The sequence below is a fragment of the Pavona decussata genome, unplaced genomic scaffold, assembly GCF_977016875.1.
Source record: "Pavona decussata unplaced genomic scaffold, jaPavDecu1.1 SCAFFOLD_260, whole genome shotgun sequence".
NCBI classification, from domain to species: domain Eukaryota; kingdom Metazoa; phylum Cnidaria; class Anthozoa; order Scleractinia; family Agariciidae; genus Pavona; species Pavona decussata.
The window spans coordinates 2281136-2302500 of NW_028145663.1; the positions used below are offsets into that span (position 1 = coordinate 2281136).

Here is a 21365-nt window from a genome sequence, read left to right on the forward strand (position 1 = left end):
TCTCTCGTCTGAAAGCTGATGCTACGTTTCTGAGAGGGACTATGAAAGCAAAGAGTTTTCAATTTGTGAAAACTAAAAAGCTGACCAATCAGAAAAGCTTGTTCCCATCATTTCGTTGAAGCTTGATACGTACTATGCAAATCAGCACGCACTGAGAAAACAGGTTCAAGAAATACTGGATATGAGCCCCCCTTGAGTTTTATTTGCTGTGTAAATAATAATCAAGAAGTTTCAATGCATAGCAGCCCATCTCTCACTCACAGTAAACGTTTTTGCTTATTTGTTTGTTTTGAAGTTAAATAAACTTATGCAAATTTGCGGTTAGAAGCGAAAATTGTATTCTCCATAGTTTCGAACTTTCAACTTTCAACTTTATTACGTGCATCACCTAGTTTATATCTAAACTGATTCTTGCAATATAAGTGATGAGTGAGTCTATAGAAAAGCAAAAAAATGCTAAAATTTTTAGATCCCTATGGAAATAGAAACGTGGTCAACTGCATCTTAGAGAGCTATATATATGCGTTATTGACCAAGCTTGTTCGGTCAAGAGGCTGGATATTGGCCAAGTTCTTTTTTTGCGTTTTTATGGACCGAGACGAAGTCGAGGTCCATAAAAACGCAAAAAAGAGAACGAGGCCAATATCCAGCCATCTTGACCGAACAAGCTTGGTCAATAAAGGATTTATTATATGGCTTTGCCATGAAATTAAAACCGCCAACAACAAAACAAAACAGGACAAGAAACTGCTCTACTCGGAAAGAAATTCTTCATAGCCGGCCGGTGCAAGATTTATTTTCAGTGCATTTTTGGATTAGCATGTAATCGTGGAAAACAAGGAATCCTAAATTATCCTAGGGCTCTAACTTTGCAATGGCAAAGCAATTAAAGGGAGTATACAATTATTGAGAACGGAAAATTTAGATTTTCGCAAGAGCGGGAAGATTTGAATAGAATCCGGCAAACTCGCCATTTTCAGCCGATCGCGCGGTGGCGTAAATAATAAAAATGTTTACACATTTTTCGGCTTCCATTCTTTAATTCTTCAATGAAACAATAGATTTTGAGATTATATGCAAACATAAGCCGAAAAAAAGAGCGGGTAAATCAGAAAACTGGGCGAAACTTTGACAAGATTTTGTTGTTTACAACAAGCAAGACGCGGCTAAATTAAAAACGTGAGCTTCTTCGGCGAACTTAAAAAAAAGACTTTTCTGAACTGCTCTAAACACTAACCGCCACTTCCACTACGCTATGATTTAAATACAGTCATTGCAAACCTAGAGAACTTATCAATTTGGCACTCGACTTGAGACAATAAGTTTTTCAAAATCAATTCTATCCAAAATACTACACGCAGAGCAACTCACCGATTCAACTCACATTCATTGTAGCTGAAACAAAGTTTTCACTACACCAGGACGATTCCATTCTCTTTCCTTTCCTTTAGGTAAATGTTGAGAGTTTACCGAACTTTTAAGTGAGCGTTTTCTCCCAAAACAACGAGAAAATCGAAGAAAAGATTGCATTGTTGTTGGGATTAAGCTTTCGATGCCAAGCGGACGGGCAACGGGTAATCCCGAGCGGGCAAGATAGCTCCATCTTGCCCGCTCGGGTAGCCAATCACAGCGCAGGATTTGACTCATCTTGCCCGCTCTCAATGTACAATAAACAATGTAGCTTTGAATTTTGATTTTACTTTTATTCGATCAGACAGGATAGACTCTAGCAAACTATTATTCACTCACGTTTTTTTGGTCGGTTCACTCATTTAAAATTGATCACTAAACTAATACCAAAAACCGAAAACTTACGGCACTGCAACAAAAGTTGATTCTTCATTTCTAAAGTGTTATTGACGCGTGGATAACTAGAGTATCGGCACTTTTTTATAAGATCAAACTCTAAATAAGTGTAATGCCTTATAATTCTGTTGTGTCATTGCCTCCATTTAGTGCCAATGAGTGCTATTTTGACCTTTTTTGTACATTAAAATTGAGCACCCTAATTCTATTGTTTCATTTCTCTTTTCTCTTTGTTGCTTGCTGAACAGTATGCGCAAGCAATGACGGCTCGTCGCTTGTTGAAAATAAGTCATCCTCCGATCCACACAAAAATAACTATCAATATTCTTTCCCAGTTTCATACGTATACTATGATATTACAGACAGCCCAATTAAAATCACCACTGCGCAACATAACTTTCCCCTGAAGTCTCCGTAATTTCTCTTCTCTTTGTCTTCACTTTTAGTTTTTCGTCCACATGAGCAACATGCAATCAAAGATTACCTACCTTTTTGCTAACTGAGAACTTTCCTTTGTCAGCGAATACGCTATATAAGCACATCACATCATCAATTTACTTTTAGTTGAAAATATAATGCGTGGGCCTCTTTGTTTGCCTTCCTGATTTCAGACTTTAACCTATTCCCTCGGTTAATTTCTTTTTTATCTAGTGGTTGCCACAGCAAATAGGAGGTTTTGTCAGCACTTGGTTCTACGTCAACACCTTCCCGTGGAGCTTTCCGTAGGCTTTTGTGTAATCTACACAGTTTGGTATAAGTCATATTTTTATGTCATGGTTACGATCTCTTTTAAGTTTGAAATGTGACGCGTTTTCGTTACAAAATCCAATCGTCGGCATCCCTTTGTTTTACGAAGACAATAATGCTTCTAACAGGTTTGAGACAACTTTGTTAGTTCCCAGAGGACTTCAGGCTTACCATCATTAAATTTCAACCCGTTTTTTGTAACTCCTTGTTTTACGTTAACTAACTCTTTACCCTGATGTGGAATTAATACAAAAGACAAACTCCTTTTGTTTAACAGAGTGACACGTTTAGTATTACATAACTACAATTGAAATCCATTTTTTGTTCCAGAAAAATAACTATTCTTACACAATGAGGGCTACGATTGTCTGAAAAGGGTTACAGAGTTTCCCCTTTTCACGTTAGACACTTCGTTTACACCAGCACAAGAAAAAGAAGTTCTGATGGATCTGTATTTCTCTACAAATGGACAACAATGGTACGAGACAAGCGGATGGAACGGAACAACAAATAACATATTCCACTGTTCCTGGTATGGCATAACCTGTCATAATAACACATCATACATCAAAAGTATCATGTTAGGTTACAACAACTTGGACGGGTCCCTTCCGTCTAACATCTGGAAGATACGAAACTTATTTTCACTTTGCAAACCTGGAAATCCGAATCTGCGGGGAAGTTGAATTGATAATGTCAATATATTTTGTAACGTTTTGCTACTACACTAGAGTATGTTCATAATATATGATTCGTGTTAATTGTTGAAGTATTTTAGGCGTGCTTGCAAGTATGATGAATCCCTAAGGGCTGGTTGGCTATTTAAGGTTTTGTAAGTTATGCAAGAGCCACTCGAGGCATCTTTATCAACCTTGCTTTAATTTTTTGGTTTACCTACCGCTATATTTTCTTTATGATGTAACGCTCGCTGTATCCTTTTATCAATAAACGACATGACCGCTCCTGATGCTGTGTTTACGTTTATTAAGATTAGTTACAAAATATTTTATAATCATTTCAGGGTGATGCACTTTTATCGGATCTTGTGTCTTATAGGGGGCCTCGATCGATGGTAAGGGTCGATATGTCGGTCGACACACGGTCGACTCACCGTCGATATCTCGGTCGATGTATCCACCGAGTATCGGTCGATTGTCGGTCGAGTATCGGGCGAGTGTCGGTCGAGCATCGGCCGCTATATAGGCGACGTATCGACCGATCATTGGATCACCTTCGGTCGAGAAATCGACCGACAGTCGGTCGCGATAGCATCGCCAGAGTGTCGGCAATTTATCGGTGAACCGTCGGTCAAGTATCGGTAAAGTATCGGTCGATGCATCGGCCGATACTCGGTCGACACGAAAAAGGAACGAGGATTTTGCTTTGTTTTAAACCGGTTAAACCGGTACACTACAGTGTAATACGCTTGCATATTTTTGCGCTTTCTCTTGACCTAACGTGGTAAAATGATGCAATGGTGGAAGAATCAAATGAGATAACGACAGACTATCGACCGACTATCGGTCGTTATTGATATGACGACCAATATTGCGGTGCGCGATGTACATGAATGTCGATCGAGATAAGAAAGAAGTGTCGAAAAAACATATCGATGGAATATCGACCGATATATCGGCCGATACTATCGGCCGGTAAGCGGTGAAATATCGATGAAGTATCGGTGATGTGTCGGTGAAGTGTCGGTGTATTTCTATCTATATCGGCCGACAGCCACCTCGGTCGATACGACGACTGCCATAGCGGTACAACATCGACCGAGTCATCCCCAATTATCGACCGAGTGTCGACCGAGTAGCGACCGAGGCTCGACCGAGATATCGACCGTTACCATCGACCGAGGCCCCCTATAAGACACATGATCCCTTTTATCTTGCTACTTTAGATATATGGCAGCTGGAAAATCTAAAACTACCACACTATTTTGTCATGAAAGATGTTAGTGATTTTGGTTTGAAATGATAGCTCAGGCACAAAAGTTAGTCAAACGATAAAAATTTGAACTATCATCACTATTTTGTTTATCATATTTCATGCAATCAATTATTAAATACATTACAAAAATTCCGCCCATTGAAACACATGTTGACTTTACGGGGAGAGAAAAAAAATTTTTGGTACAACACATAGGGACAAGGCCACAAGTCAAAATGACATCTCGTTACGGTCTCCCTTTTTGATTACGGTTCCTTCCAACAACTGAGTTACAAAGCTGTTTATAGTTTGTACACATGATCAGATGGAATTTAGTTGTAATCTTTCATCATTTCACTAACACGGTAACAACGAAAATCATTTACGAGCCTCCTTAAGTATTCTCGGCGCAAACTGTCGTCTCAGACCTCATGCTTGCGATTACCATAATCACACCTCGCATTTAATAATTCCACAACACTTTTTTCCGAGGGCGTCGAAAGACGTCTTGATCGTAATCGTGTATGAAGCTTATATGAATAAACAACACGCAGATATAACGTGTTCTTCGGAAACTAGAATTGTAAACTAGTTCAGCTGCCGAAAAAAGGGACCGGACTGTTTAACTTTTTAAGCATTTTAGTTTTGCTAGCATCAGCGTTAAATTACATCCGTCTGTTTTCGAGTCATTACTACGCATCATTTAATTTCAGTTTCGTTTCGTTTTATTTGTAGTTAATATATTCAGTTTTTCGATTAGCCGACTAAAGAGCAATTCACTATTTTCCGTGTGGACAATTCTAATGATACTCTCAGAACACATTATTTCGTGTACCCACGTTCGAATACTAGTCCTCCTCTTCGAGCGTACAATCACACCTTCCCTGGCAAAGACTAGAGCACTTAACATCCGTATTCATTTAAAATTAGTGCTGCACTTAATTGAGTTTCGATTCCTCATTTCTTAAAATAACCATCAAGAATAAACAAACGATGAACTGGAACGACAAAAAAGCGGTGATTGGTCACGGGAATCATCGATTGTCATGGAAATAATAAGAGCTGTAATTACGATCTCAGAACACATTTGACATCAGACATTACCAGCAGCCACAGTGTTTTATACAACTCGTACGATCACTGGCGTCACTTGAAACAAATATGTGGAAGGTAGCTCTTTTAAGCGTGGCTTTTTGCCAAATGCTAATGGTTATTCAGGGTCTATCTCGGAAGGCATCGGGACAGTGGCACAGGGATAATTACGGTGAGCACAAGTTCCTCGAACAAATGCTTTCTAAACTTCAGTGTTTAGTTGCGAGAACAATCAGTTTAAACAATACCATACATTCATAGCTCCAAGGGACCGGCGATAAGGAGATTTCAAAACCGATAGAGCAAGCCGGCTTAAATCACATTGAGTCAATGATTATGTCGTAAACAATATATAAGGTAACTTTTAAGAACTGAAGGATAGGTGTAGACAGTTAAAAATTCGGTTACCCCTTTTGAAAAACAACTTCAACTTTCTTGTTGACAAGAGTCCATGGACTTTTAGTCCTGCGTGTTGATCGATTCGACTTCGTACGCGAAGCTAGTTGAAACCGCCTGCGGTTTCACAAATATAAGTAGGTATAAAGTTAGTATAATTTTTTAGCGTAGTATTTTCCTGGTTAGGGAGTCCATCCATGAAGACGGTTGTTGTTTTCATTCTTCCTTTGCATGACCACGAAACTTGTTTCCAAGCAGCAAAAAGCTCTTTTTCCGATACAACATGACTAAGAAAACAGTGAAAGCCGACAGAGCTCAATATGGAGGTTGCAAAAACTGCGTAGCAAGTTTGCAGCATCATAACTTTCCACAACTGTTTAATAATAATCTTTTTTTTATTATTATTATTGTTTTTTATTAGGAAGCTGCCATCACGTAACGTGGTTTTCAGAAAGGTCCTATAAAGATTAAATATACAAAAGGTTAAAAAATACAATATATAAGACAAAATTACAAAGCGATCCTGACCAGTTGCAAGCTTACGCGGACGCGCGTAATTTTTGGCGCATTTTTATTTTTCTGAAAATAGATTTTTGGTACAACACATGGGGACAAGGCCACAAGTCAAAATGACATCTCGTTACAGTCTCCCTTTTTGATTATGGTTCCTTCCAACAACTGAGTTACAAGGCTGTTTATAGTTTGTACACATGATCAGATGCAATTTAGTTGTAATCTTTCATCATTTCACTAACACGGTAACAATGAAAATCCCTTGGGAGCCTCCGTAAGTACTAGTATTCTCGGCGCAAACTGTCGTCTCAGACCTCATGCTTGCGATTTCCATATTCCACACCTCGCATTTAATAATTCCAAAAACGTCTTGATCGTAATCGTGTAGAGGGCATACATAAATAAACAAAACGCAGATATATAACGTGTTCTTCGGAAACAAGAATTGTAAACTAGTTCAGAAGCCGAAAAAAGAGACCAGACTGTCAAACATTTTAAGCATTCTAGTATTGCTACCATCAGCGTTTTACATTCCTCTGATTTCGAGTTTACGCATCACTTAATTTCAGTTTCGTTTCGTTTTATTTATAGTTAATATATTCAGTTTTTCGATTGGCCGACTATAGAGCAATTCACCATTTTCAGTGTGGACAATTCTAATGATACTCCGAGAACACATTATTTCGTGTACCCACGTTCGAATAGTAATCCTCTTCTTCGAGCGTACAATCACACCTTCCCTGGTCCTTGACAAAGACTATAGCACTTTACATCCGTATTCAATTGAAAAGTGCTGCACTTAATTGAGTTTCGATTCCTCATTTCTTAAATAACCATCAAGAGTAAACAAACGTTTAACTGGAACGACAAAAAAGCGGTGATTTGGTGCAGGGGAATCATCGATTGTCATGGAAATAATAAGAGCTGTAATTACGATCTCAGAACACATTTGACATCAGACATTACCAGCAGCCACGGTGTATTATACAACTCGTAAGATCACTCGTCACTTGAAATAAATATGTGGAAGGTAGCTCTTTTAAGCGTGGCTTTTTGCCAAATGCTAATGGTTGTTCAGGGTCTATCACGGAAGGCATCGGGACAGTGGCACAGGGATAATTACGGTGAGCACAAGTTCCTTGAACGAATGCTTTCTAAACTTCAGTGTTTAGTTGCGAGAACAATCAGTTTAAACAATACCATACATTCATAGCTCCAAGGGACCGGCGATAAGGAGATTTCAAAACCGATAGAGCAAGCCGGCTTAAATCACATTGAGTCAATGATTATGTCCTAAGCAATATATAAGGTAACTTTTTAGAACTGAAGGATAGGTGTAGACGGTTAAAAATTCGGTGGCCCCTTTTGAAAAACAACTTCAACTTCCTTGTTGGCAAGAATCCATGGACTTTTAGTCCTGCGTGTTGATCGATTCGACTTCGTACGCGAAGCTAGTTGAAACAGCCTGCGGTTTTACGAATATAAGTAGGTATAAAGTTAGTATAATTTTTTAGCGTAGTATTTTCCTGGTTAGGGAGTCCATACATGAAGACGGTTGTTGTTTTCCTTCTTCTTTTGCATGACCACGAAACTTGTTTCCAAGCAGCAAAAAGCTCTTTTTCCGATACAACATTACTAAGGAAACAGTGAAAGCTGACAGAGCTCAATATGGAGGTTGCAAAAACTGCGTAGCAAGTTTGCAGCATCATAACTTTTCACAACTGTTTAATAATAATCTTTTTTTTATTATTATTGTTGTTTTTTATTAGGAAGCTTCCATCTCGTAACGTGGTTTTCAGAAAGGTCCTATAAAGATTAAATATACAAAAGGTTAAAAAATACAATATATATGACAAAATTACAAAGCAATCCTGACCAGTTACACTGAAGCTTACGCGCACGCGCGTATGGCGCATTTTTATTTTTCTGAAAATAGATTTTTGGTACAACACATGGGACAATTCCACAAGTCAAAATGACATCTTGTTACGGTCTCCCTTTTTGATTATGGTTCCTTCCAACAACTGAGTTACAAGGCTGTTTATAGTTTGTACACATGATCAGATGCAATTCAGTTGTAATCTTTCATCATTTCACTAACACGGTAACAATGAAAATCCCTTGGGAGCCTCCGTAAGTACTAGTATTCTCGGCGCAAACTGTCGTCTCAGACCTCATGCTTGCGATTTCCATATTCCACACCTCGCATTTAATAATTCCACAACACTTTTCCCGAGGGCGTCCAAAGACATCTTGATCGTAATCGTGTATGAGGCTTATATGAATAAACAGCACGCAGATATAACGTGTTCTTCGGAAACAAGAATTGTAAACTAGTTCAGTAGCCGAAAAAACAGACCAGACTGTTAAACGTTTTAAGCATTCTAGTTTTGCTACCATCAGCGTTTTACATCCCTCTGATTTCGAGTTTACGCATCACTTGATTTCAGTTTCGTTTCGTTTCATTTATAGTTAATACATGTATATTCAGTTTTTCGATTGGCCGACGATAGAGCAATTCACTATTTTCGGTGTGGACAATTCAAATGATACTCTCAGAACACATTATTTCGTGTACCCACGTTCGAATACTAATCCTTTTCTTCTAGCGTACAATCACTCTTGACAAAGACTATAGCACTTTACATACGTATTTATTTGAAAAGTGCTGCACTTAATTGAGTTTCGATTCCTCATTTCTTAAAATAACCATCAAGAGTAAACAAACGATGAACTGGAACGACAAAAAAGCGTTGATTGGTGCAGGAGAATCATTCATTGTCATGGAAATAATAAGAGCTGTAATTACGATCTCAGAACACATTTGACATCAGACATTACCAGCAGCCACGGCGTATTATACAACTCGTACGATCACCCGTCACTTGAAATAAATATGTGGAAGGTAGCTCTTTTAAGCGTGGCTTTTTGCCAAATGCTAATGGTTGTTCAGGGTCTATCACGGAAGGCATCGGGACAGTGGCACAGGGATACTTACGGTGAGCACAAGTTCCGTTGAACAAATGCTTTCTAAACTTCAGTGATTAGTTGCGAGAACAATCAGTTTAAACAATACCATACATTCATAGCTCCAAGGGACCGGCGATAAGGAGATTTCAAAAATGATAGAGCAAGCAGGCTTAAATCACATTGAGTCAATGATTATGTCCTAAACAATATATAAGGTAACTTTTATGAACTGAAGGGTAGGCGTAAACGGTTATATATTCGGTAGCCTCTTTTCAAAAAAAATTTAAACTTCCTTGTTGGCAACAGTCCAATGACTTTTAGCCCTGCATGTTGATCGATTTGATTTCGTACTCATAAACGATCGCGAAGCTAGTTGAAACCACTTGCGGTTTTACGAATATAAGTAGGTAAAAAGTTGGTATAATTTTTTAGCGTAGTTTTTTTCCTGGTTAGAAAGTCCATCCATGTAGAAGGTTGTTGTTTTGCTTCTTCCTTTGCATGACCACGAAACTTGTTTCCAAGCAGCAAAAAGCTCTTTTTCCAAAACAACATGACTAAAAAAAACGGCGAAAGCTGACAGAGCTCAATATGGAGGCTGCGAAAACTGCGTCGCAAATTTGCAGCATCAGAACTTTCCACAACTGTTTAGACTTTCTCTAACAACAAATAACTGAACTTCAGACATTTGTCGGGTATTATTTGAGCCGTATCATACCCTGGCAAAAGTGACAGAAAAGCAGCTGAGAAAATGTCACTTAAGTTACGTGTCTGAGTACATATCTATAAAGTGTAAGCTATTTAACAATTATTCACCGAAGTGGGGGGTGAATAGTGGTGGATATTTACCGAGCCGCGAAGCGGCGAGGTAAATATCCACCACTTTCACCGACACTGAGGTGAATAATTGTTTTAGTATATACCACACAAGCTGAATAACTAGCGGGTCAAAAAATTCCTTTTTTTTTTTGACAGTATACCGAGAAATGGTGGGAAATTTTAAAATCTCGCGCCTCGCGAGGTAAGCGATTTCTTGTTGAAGAGAGTTCCGTCTCGCTTCTTGCAAACATTTAAAAACTTTTCGAGGCACTTTTCTAGTTGCTAAGGTGTCATTTCTTCAATTTTTGTGTGAAATTTGTCTTGATTTTGAAACCATGCTGCAAAACATAAGATGTTTCATTGTTTATATTGTTTTTATAGTGCTCGGCAGTTTTCGTAAACAAGGCATTGTACATAGTTTCATTTTTCGTCTTGGAATACGAGGTTGGAAAGATTAAATAAGTTATCATTTAAACTTTGCTGCCATTTTTGTATTTTTTGTAACAGCTGCCTCGTTTATCTAAATAAATTCCCGTTTAGTGAGGGTTGTCCAAAACCAACTTTGTGAGAGGATGATCCAATCCGTGATCAACTGCGGCGCACAGCCGTTCCCCAAGCAAAACAACATCAGTTTAAAAGTATCCTTGTCGCCAATAGGTTTTGCCCAGAATAATCTCTGATATTCCTTCGGCCACGCTTTCAGAGGAAAAAACGCATCACCATTGATGGTTTCGAACAGTTTTTTTCGTTCCGTAATAACTTCATGTTTGCTAAGCAAACGGAACTTGCTTCGATACTCATTCAGAGTTGCCATTTCAACGGATGCCTCCCGAGTGTGTGCGTCGCCATTTATACATGATCGTTGTGTCACCATTTTATTGTTTAAAAAAATCGCAGGTTTTTTGTTTATTGCGGCGGCGTGTGCGCATCACATGTCACTGACCTGTCTCAACTATACCTCAATTCCCAAAAGGCTATACGTGTGACATTGTCCCGTTCCCCAAATCAATCAATATAAAAACATCAAAAGTCTGTTATTCCTCGCGAAGCGAGGGCCGAGGGCCCGAGCGTAGCGAGGTTAATAAATTTGTCGGGCCGAGCCGGCCCGAGCGGAGCTAAGCCGCCCGAATTCGAGCGAAAAATATATTTATATATATATATGTTTTTTTGAAGGTGTCCGCACTTGAATGACGTCAGACTGTCTGGCGTCGTCTGAAAAAAATTTGCATACATCGGAAAAAATATGCGTGCATGATCAAATTTCAACTGCAATGTTCATCAATATTCACTGGATACAGAACTATCTCTCCACAATCTTTTCCCTTTCTTTTAGAAATCTTTTTTTGTGAAAGATTGCATTGAAGAAATTACACGTTTTGTGGCCGCGGTAAAATAATTTTCCGTGGGAAATAAATTCATCGAACACGACAGCGCTGCACGCCCGTTGTACATTTCATCGCGTCAGAAATAGATTTTTAACCGCAAACTAGCCTGTGGAACTACGAAAAGACCATGCTCATCAAAATAGTTGCTATGTTCAGAAACCTTTTAATCTCCTCATTTGATGCTGTAGGTGCACAGATGAATTTTGCGATGTTTAATACACAGACAAGAAATGCGTACAAACTTTCGTTGCGTTGAATGGACGGTATACGGTATACGGTAAATACGGTTTCAAAAACTACAAAATAAAAGGAAAATAAACCTATAAACACGGTGTAACTACATAACGACAATAAACTAATGACTAAGACAACTTACTTCTGTGTAGTCGGTGATAAGAAACGTCAAAACGGTAGATACGCCATAAGAACAAACCTAGCTCATCAACACACACGTTTTCCTTTGAGCACATGCTCACTGCACCTGGCCGTAAGGCCTTATGGGAAAAAAAAGGAACGCGCGCGCTACTCGCGCGACAGAACTGCGCTAACATCCCCGGCCCTTTAAGGAACGATACCGACGTTGCTTAACATAACATAATATAGATTAAGGTCCTTCAAATGTTCAATTAACTTGAAATTGTAACAGTTCGTTATAACAATGTTCTCTCTATGGTTCAGCACTCAGCTCAGCACTTCTTCTCAGCATTCGTCCTCGGTACTCGTTTGATCTTCGTTTGGCAGCAGGAGGACAAGCTTGTTAACGGGACGGCGTAGTTCTGAAGTTTGGGTCTTCAACAGGACACTTCGCACCAGTCCCTCTTTGTCTGGTTCCGTCTTGATAACACGGCCCATGGCCCACGCGTTTCTTGGTGAATGTTCGTCTTTGATGAGAACAACATCGCCAACGGTCAGATTTTGCACTGGTCGGTCCCATTTTCGCCGTTCTTGCAAGGTCACAATATATTCTCGTTTCCAGCGCGACCAAAACAGGTTGGCGAGGTATTGGACTCTGCGCCAGCGTTTTCTCATATACACATCGTTTCGTTGGAACTTTCCAGGTGGGGGAAGTATGATGCTCGTCTTCATCGTCAGAAGTTGACTTGGTGATAAAGGGTTGAGATCATCTGGATCGCTGGAAGCAAGTGTTAAAGGTCTGGAATTTACAATGGCTTCGACCTCGCAGAGCAGTGTTCTAAACGATTCATCATCCAAACGGGTGCCATGCTCATGTAGTAGGACGGTGAGTACTTTCTTGGTGGTCCGGATCTGACGTTCCCAGACGCCGCCCATGTGGCTGGCCGATGGGGGATTGAAGATCCAATCGGTGCCCTCTTGGCGTAACTTATTCCTGACTTGATCGTTGTCTACTTCCTCGATTGCTTCTCGTAATTCCGCGTTGGCGCCGACAAAATTTGTTCCATTGTCACTTCGGATCTCCCGAACTGGTCCACGGCGGGCAATGAAACGTCTTAGGGCTTGAATGAAAGAGTCCGTTTCGAGTGAATTTGCTGTCTCGATGTGTATCGCTCTGCTTACTAAACAGGTAAACAGACAACCATAGCGTTTCAGTTCCTTGCGTCCTTCTTTGATCAGATATGGGCCGAAGAAGTCGACGCCCGTGAACGTGAACGGTGGGGCTGGTGTTAGGCGATCCTTAGGCAATTCGGCCATCTTTTGCTCGGTTACGGGAGCACGGTTCCGACGACAGGTAACACATTTCGTAATTTGATGGCGGACAGCAGCATTGGCGCCAAGTACCCAGTACTTTTCTCTCAATTTAGCTAGCGTGTGACCACGCCCAGCATGTCCCAGGTGCTCATGGATTTGTCGAATGATGAGTGTGGTGACATGATTCTTACGAGGTAATATGACAGGGTGTTTCGCTTCCTCTGAGAGATCTGCTTGGCTAAGGCGACCGCCGACACAAAGAACGCCTTCCCTGACGAACGGATCTAAACGGTACAGGGAACCAATCCTCTTAAACTCCACTTTCTTCTGTTTCTCCTGGCCCCGTGAATCTGGCTCGCCGTCACTATTGGCCCGGTGAAGGATGTCTAGCTCTTTGCTGAATACTTGGGACTGCACAAACTGGATGATGGCAATTTCGGCTTCGTTTAACTCTTGCACTGAGAGAGGCACGTTGCAATGATCCACGTGTTTCGTTTCGGCTTTCCGTTGCTTCACACTCTCTGGACGTTGCATTGCAACTAGGTCAGCCTGGGTAACTTCTGTCTTCTTCCGATCTTGCCTTCTTCTCAGTAACGTTGCTTTAATGCGTAGAAATACAGCCACTGACAGTTTCAGGCGATACCAGTCTGAATGGTATTCAATTAGCTTGTTTACGCTAGTGGTCGAGTCTTCGGTTATCACTGTTCCGGCAACGACCACCTTCTTAATCTCTGGATCATCCTCAGGGATCTCGCCGATGAGAAAAGGCTGTTGCGGCCATTCCGATACTGGTTTCCATAGGAACTCTGGTCCTTTTATCCAGCGCGAATGCTGTAGGTGCGGTGTTTCTTTCATTCCTCTGGAGGCATCATCAGCAGGATTGTTAAGAGTGTCCACATATCTCCACTGATGAGGACTGGTAAAGTCTCTGATCAACTGGACACGGTTGGAGACAAAGACTTGAAATCTTCTCTGTTCGTTTCCGATGTATCGGAGCACCGTAGTCGAATCCGTATGATAGAAGGTGACATCAGGCTTGGTCTCCAATTCTTCTATCAACATTTGTCCTACGCGGACAGAGACGGTAGCTGCGGTGAGCTCTAATCGGGGAACTGTTACTGTCTTGATTGGTGCGAGGCGGGCCTTGCCCATCAAGAAGGCACAATGGATACGGTTTGCATCATCTTGAAGGCGAAGGTAGCCGGAGCATCCATAGCCTACGGTACTAGCATCAGAGAACAGGTGAAGCTGCCTTGAAACAATCGGTCCAAACTCCCGTGGTTTCAGACAACGGTCAACATGAAACAATTCGAGCGTTGGGAGTTCGTTCTGCCACTTGATCCATTGGTTCCGATATTCTTCTGGAATATCATCGTCCCATCCAAGACTTTTGCTGCGACATAACTCTTGTAAGATCTGTTTAGCTACCAGTGTAAATGGGGCGATAAAGCCTAGAGGATCATAGATCGATGACACGGTTGACAGAATTCCCCGTCTTGTTATCGGTTTGTTGTTGAGGATTATTCGAAATCCAAAACTGTCCGACTGTACACACCATTGTACCCCGAGGGCACGTTCGATAGGGAGATTGTCACGATGGAGGTCCAGAGCCTTAGTTTCCTTTGACCTCTCTTCTTCTGGAATCTGCTCCAAAACACCACGGCGATTGCATGTAAACTTCGTAAGGTGGAATCCACCCTTCTGACACGCTCTGCTGAGATCCTTGATCAACTTTCCAGCAGTGTTCTCGGTGTCCACGGACCGTAAACAGTCATCGACATAGAAATTCTTTCTCAAAGTGTTAGCAACAATGGTGCCATATTCTTCCTCGTTATCACTAGCAGTCTTCTTCAATGCAAAATTGGCAATGCTCGGTGAGGATACTGCGCCGAAGAGGTGCACCACCATCCTGTATTCCTCCAATGGAGCGTCTAGGTCACCATTCGGCCACCATAAGAAACGGAGGAAATCGCACTGTTCAGGCGGTACTCTAACCTGATGGAACATAGCCTCCACATCTCCTAAGAAGGCGACGGGGTCTTCACGAAACCTGATTAATACTCCTACCAAGGAATTCGTGAGGTCGGGACCTTGGAGTAACTGGTCATTAAGGGACACTCCATTGAAACTCGCACTGCAATCAAATACTACGCGTATTCTGTCCGGTTTTTTCGGATGATAAATCCCATGGTGGGGAAGATACCATACTTTGCCGGGCCTTGCTGCGCCTGACTCGTTTGGGACCCTTTGGGCGTAGCCTTTGGCGATAACATCGTTGACAAATTTAGTGTAGTCAGTATGGTACTTTGCATCTCGAAGCATCTTCTTCTTCTGCCAGTTAGCTCTTTTGATTGCTTGTTCTTTGTTGTTGGGCATGGTGATGTCCTGTGCTCGGAAGGGGAGCGGGATCTCATAATGTCCGTTAACGTTGCGGACGCCTTTTTCTGCCATGTCCAAAAACTTCCTGTCTTCTTGTGAGTATCCACGCTCGTCTGGGACTTTGCTTACAGTGTGATCGTTAAAGTCCATTTCAAACATACTCAGCAACGACTTGGGCGCGATGATCTCCTTGTTAAATTCGACTTCCCGCACAGTGATGCGATTCACGGTAATCGTACTGCAACTTTGATCAGTTTCAACTTGCAAGGGGCCACTGACGGTCCAGCCGTGATGGAGGCGGAGGGCAAAAGGGCCGTCACCATGACTGGGTATCACTTCTAATGGTTCCAGGGCAACTGGACAATTGCTGCCGATCAATAAACCTATTTCAAGGTCGGGCCGATGTGCAGGGATTTTCTGAACAACCTCTGAAAGATGTTCCCAGCGACTTAGGAGTTCAGGTGTTGGAATTTGATGATGGCCTGCTGGAATCTCATCACTCGTGAAGGTACGGGGCAACTCAATGGGATTATTGTCATCTAAGTCTGTGACAACAAGGTCAGCTAGAACGGTGGTTTCAACTCGGCTATGACCGTGCATTGTTCCAAGTTGAAGAACTGTCTCAACGCCTTCTTCACCTATCAGTCTCCTAATGTTTTCGGTTACAAAACAGCCACTGCTACCACCGTCATAGAATGCATAGGTGGTGACTGACTCAGCGTTGCCTTTCTTCCTTATTTTGATGGGGAGAATAGCATGTAAGACAACAGTTTCCTTGTTGATAGTCGCATTGCACACAGTCTCAGATATATCAACACATCCGTTCTCCACCACAGTGGTGGGCTTGACGTTGGAATTGTCGGTCTCACTGTTTCCATCTTTCTTATTTGGTTTGAAATCATCCATGTGGAGTGCCGTGGGGTGTCGTTTTCCACATTTCTGACAGGTTCGTTTTTTCAAACAGTTCCTTGACACGTGATTGGTACCATAACAAGCATAACAGAGCTTCCTGTCTCCGAGGAATGACCTTTTCTCTTCTATTGTCCGCTTTCGGAAGTCATCACAGTCGTCCAAGTCATGAGGCTTGTTGCATAATAGACAGCTTCCTGTGTTAGAGTCACAACATTTAGTGTTCCTCAATGATACTGATGCAGGAGGTGTGTTAACATTTGTTGCGAAACTGCTGCTCCTCTGATTTGGTAGTTGTGTTCTCTTGGTACTATCTCTGATACTACTAGCTTTGTGCTTCTGTTCACTCTTGTTCAGGGCTTGGCTGCCATAAATGGGATCGTTAGCTGATTCAGCGGCTGATTCAACAAATTCTGCGATGTCCTTGAAATCAGCTATCCTTCCTTTCTCCTTTAATTTGACAACTCGGTCACGCCACCTTGACTGTAGGTGAGGCGGAAGCTTTCGGGCAATTGTCTGCATGTTAGTGGGGTGATTCAGCTCCGTCATATGAGACACATTCATCATGGCATTCTTGCATTTCGTCAGAAAGAATGAGAACCGTTTTAAAGTCAGAGCATCGTCTCTTTGAATCGGTGACCAGCGGAGGGCTTTGCTCACATAAGCCATTGATACCTTAAATGGATCGCCATACTCTTTCGCAAGCAATCTTCTTGCCTCCTTGTATCCTTCACTAGGGTTCATGTGCAACGTTCCGCTGATAAGTTCCTTTGGTTCACCGTCCAAATGCTGTATTAGGTAATACAGCCTATCCGCTGCGCTTACTGTTTTTGACTCAATTCGTGTAGTAAATGCCATGATGAACGTTTGATATTCGATCGGGTCTCCCTTGAACTTTGACACTTCAGGCTGTGGCAATGTCATTGCTGCGGCTAATTGTTGATGTGTAGCTATCAAGACTTCCTGGAAAGAACGGTCCTGAATCTCCGATGTAGAAGGTGCATTGAGATCTGAGGTGGTACTGTTATCTGGAGGCCGGTACTTCGCAATTGAGCCACTTGGGTGAAACTCAGGAGTGAGCGGATCCAGTTTAGGTACAACTGCTTTCGGTGTGATCGGATCTGGTTTGGGTACAACTGCTTTCGGTGTGATTGGATCCAGTTTAGAAAGAGGTGCATTCGGTGTGCTAGTTTTAGGCTGAATTCGTTCAGACAGTGTGTTCGTTGCTTCTTTAGTTTCTACATTGTCTGGGTTCTCTTCTAGTTCTAAATCAGCATACACCCTTTCTCTTGCTTTTGCTTTAACTATTTCAGTTTCGAGCCTTAGTGCTTCATCCGCTGCACGGAGGGCTTGTTTCCTTTCTAACATTGTTTTCTCAGCCAGCAGTTCAGCTACTCTTACTTTCTCTTTTTCTCGTGCAGATGTTCTCGATGACTTTGATCGACTAGTGCCCTTCGATGATTTGGATGATACAGATCCCTTGTCTGAAAGATGGTCAAGCTGATCTGTCAAGCGTTGTTCAACAAGGCTAATCCAATCAATGACTTGTCTCCTGAATTCCAAGACAGAATTCTCCTTAGCTTCATGCCGAGAGCTTTCGGTAAACTGTTCATCTTCTGAACTTAACTCTTGATAATGGCGCTCGTATGCCTCTTGGTATTGATTAAACAACGTGTTAAGTAGGATGAGTTCAGATTTCACAAGATGCAAATTATTCTCATCTCCCATTAGATCTGTTAATATGCTCCTTTTCTTGGAAACAGCTGAAATTGCAGATGTTTGATTCTTCTTGAGAAGCCTGAGATACTCTTCCTGTCCCTTTTCGGTTCGCTTTCGTTCTCGCTTGTCCGGAAGTTCATCCGAATTTTCCGCAGAGCCTACGTTCGCGGTGGACTGGGCCCGACTCAACTCATCGGCCATACTCGATTTGTTTACGAATCCACAAAGCAAGATGTACAGCCACAAATTCGCGTACATTCACGGTCTGTTCCTCCAATATCAGCCAGATAAATCCATAGTACGGTGAAACGTAGAATTTTTGAAACGAATGTAGGTGCACAGATGAATTTTGCGATGTTTAATACACAGATAAGAAACGCGTACAAACTTTCGTTGCGTTGAATGGACGGTATACGGTATACGGTAAATACGGTTTCAAAAACTACAAAATAAAAGGAAAATAAACCTATAAACACGGTGTAACTACATAACGACAATAAACTGATGACTAAGACAACTTACTTCTGTGTAGTCGGTGATAAGAAACGTCAAAACGGTAGATACGCCATAAGAACAAACCTAGCTCATCAACACACACGTTTTCCTTTGAGCACATGCTCACTGCACCTGGCCGTAAGGCCTTATGGGAAAAAAAAGGAACGCGCGCGCTACTCGCGCGACAGAACTGCGCTAACAGATGCTACAACACGAAAGAGGGCTTTCCACCCAGCCCCAGCTTCGCGAGGTTTTGCGAGTCACGTATTTCTAGTAATTATGCCGATTTTTAACTTACGATTATCATTCAGTAGCGCGCTTGTTTTGTTTGGCTAAAGAACGACTAATATTACATGTGTAGTGCGCTTCTTTTGTATGGCTTAAAGAACGAGTAATATTACCTGATAGCGCACTTGTTTTGTATGGATTAAAGAACGAGTAATGTTACATGGGTAGCGCGCTTGTTGCCGGTAGGGCTTAAAGAACGACTAATACCGAGCTTAAGATCGGACGACGGCGGGTGTCTATGACGGCGGGCGGAAGTGAAAAAAGTTGCCAAATAACTTCCGGACAGCCGTCGTGAAAAGTTTCCTGCCGTAGCGGGGTTGTTTACAACGTCAAATTGCCGAGTTTGCCGTCGCGTCTAAAACGTGAGTAAAATAATCCCATTTAAGGTCTTATTCGGCAAAATTCTTTGATACTTTCGATAGTTTAAGATTTTTCAATCTTAGTGGATCGTTTTATTTGAGTATTTCATGAAGAGAAAAAGATTTTAAAGGACTAATCTCCGTTTGATTTTGTCGATGTTGGCGGGCTGTCCGCGATGACCACATGGAAAGCTGCTGTGGCTCTGTTACGAAGCCGCCAATTGCAAACCAGTAAGTTATCCTTTTTTCTTGATGTACTGTTAGGAATACGTATAAAAGTCAATCATTAAATACCCTGTTTGAATTCTGTTTGTTGTAGCTAAATTAGACGAGTCGTCCTTCATCGAAATAACGAGTCAACACGCAACATTAATCTCGGCTCAGTTTGTTGACAACACAAAATCGAGCTTGTTTTGATCCAGATCCATCCGACAGTTTTGAATTAACAAGGAAAAAGGCGAGTCCGAGAATAGAAATCATCGCAGAACCAAGTTTTGGTCTATGTAGCATTTAATGAAGAAGATATAATATTTCAACTATATTCCAAAGTCATAATCATGTCGTGTCACGACGCGATTATGGCTCTGGAATGGTGCGATGATTTCTATTCTCGGACTCGCCTTTTTAAACGAATTGTTATATTTACAAGTTTGTTTTAAATCTGGTTTGGAATTGTTTCTACGCATATTTACACATTGTCTTGTTACTTGCATTCAAAGAATCTTTATGGAATGGGTAGAAGAAAACGAAAAATTCTGGATTTTTCGACTTATTTTAATCGTACAAGTGAAGAAAGCCGCCCTCTGAAATTTCTCCGTCGTCGAAGCTTTCAAGGAGAGGGCCACAAGCCGATCTAAAGGAAGCTATAACTACAATAAAAATTTTTGAACCCTTTCTTCAACTCGCAGCCGTCCTCCGTCCTAAGGTCGGTTTCTTAAGGTTTACTTTTCACGCCTTACGACGGCGGCCTCTCGCCAGTTTTCCACGGTCATAGCTACCGTCGCAGACACCCGCCGTCGCTCCCTAATATTACATGTGTAGCGCGCTTGTTTTGTATGGCTTAACGTACGAGTAATATTACATGTGTAGCGCCCTTGTTTTGTATGAATTAAAGAACGACTAATATCACATGTGTAGCGCGCTTGTTTTGTATGGCTTAAAGAACGACTAATATTACATGTGTAGCACGCTTGTTATGTATGGCTTAAAGAACGAGTAATGTTACATGTGTAGCGCGCTTGTCTCGCGCGAACAGACTTCCGGGAGTCCGATTGACTCTTGTCAAGGCGAACTGTCTCCATCGGATCCGATCGAGTCCGTTTGCCAACTTTTCAACCCCCCGCTCGCTCCTGTTAACCCCTTACTTCCGGTACCACAGACGCCTTGCACTCATTTCCGGTTCCGGTCGCGATCGGACTCAATCCGCCTGGGAGTGAAGTCAACCGGACTCAGGTGGAGTGTATTGGACATGTATGGAGGTTTAGTGACCGTGGCGAAACGGGAGGCCATCTTGTTTCTCTTCGGTTGCTCGGAGGTGAATAGTACTTGGCTAATCACCTCCGAATGGCCAATCAGCGCGCGCGAAAGGCACTATTCACTTGTGTGGTATATACTAATATCATTTATTCATCTGTAGCAACGCACATAGCGCCACCGTTTTGGCGCCTTTATTTACTTTGGTTGTAAACTAGAACATTATTTTGCAAGCGTGGTTTAAGAGTTTGTATGGAGTTAAAATTAAATTCAAATTTAGACAACAATATTCCCACAAAACCCACAAAAAATATAATTAAGTCTGAAAAAGCTTACCCGGTGTGTTTTGCTGTGTTTTTAATGCTTCTCAGTGCTTCTGAACGCTGTTCAGAGCGGTTTATCTCTCAGCAGCTGTTCC

At 41.7% G+C, this 21365-nt stretch overlaps 2 protein-coding genes across 4 annotated transcripts in view; one reads left to right on the plus strand and one right to left on the minus strand.

The window, feature by feature from the left end:
* LOC146456274 (uncharacterized) overlaps positions 1–21365 on the plus strand; it is a 31153-nt gene that overhangs the window by 1358 nt on the left and 8430 nt on the right. Inside the window, exon 1 of one of the 3 annotated variants that reach the window (XM_085093445.1) lies at positions 7472–7610. The exons of 1 other annotated variant lie outside the window; for it this stretch is intronic. In XM_085093445.1, the coding sequence (XP_084949571.1) occupies positions 7508–7610 (103 nt within the window). In that variant the 5' untranslated portion in view covers positions 7472–7507. Of the gene's footprint in view, positions 1–7471; positions 7611–9323; positions 9486–21365 lie in introns of those variants that run through there. One more of the 3 variants, XM_085093444.1, reaches the window with a different exon arrangement.
* LOC146456275 (uncharacterized) lies at positions 12357–19022 on the minus strand. The gene is made up of 2 exons (XM_085093418.1): positions 18855–19022; positions 12357–18774 (listed from the first exon to the last, which is right to left on the minus strand). The coding sequence occupies exon 2, from the start codon at positions 18588–18590 to the stop codon at positions 12357–12359; it is 6234 nt and encodes a 2077-aa protein (XP_084949544.1). The 5' UTR covers positions 18591–18774; positions 18855–19022.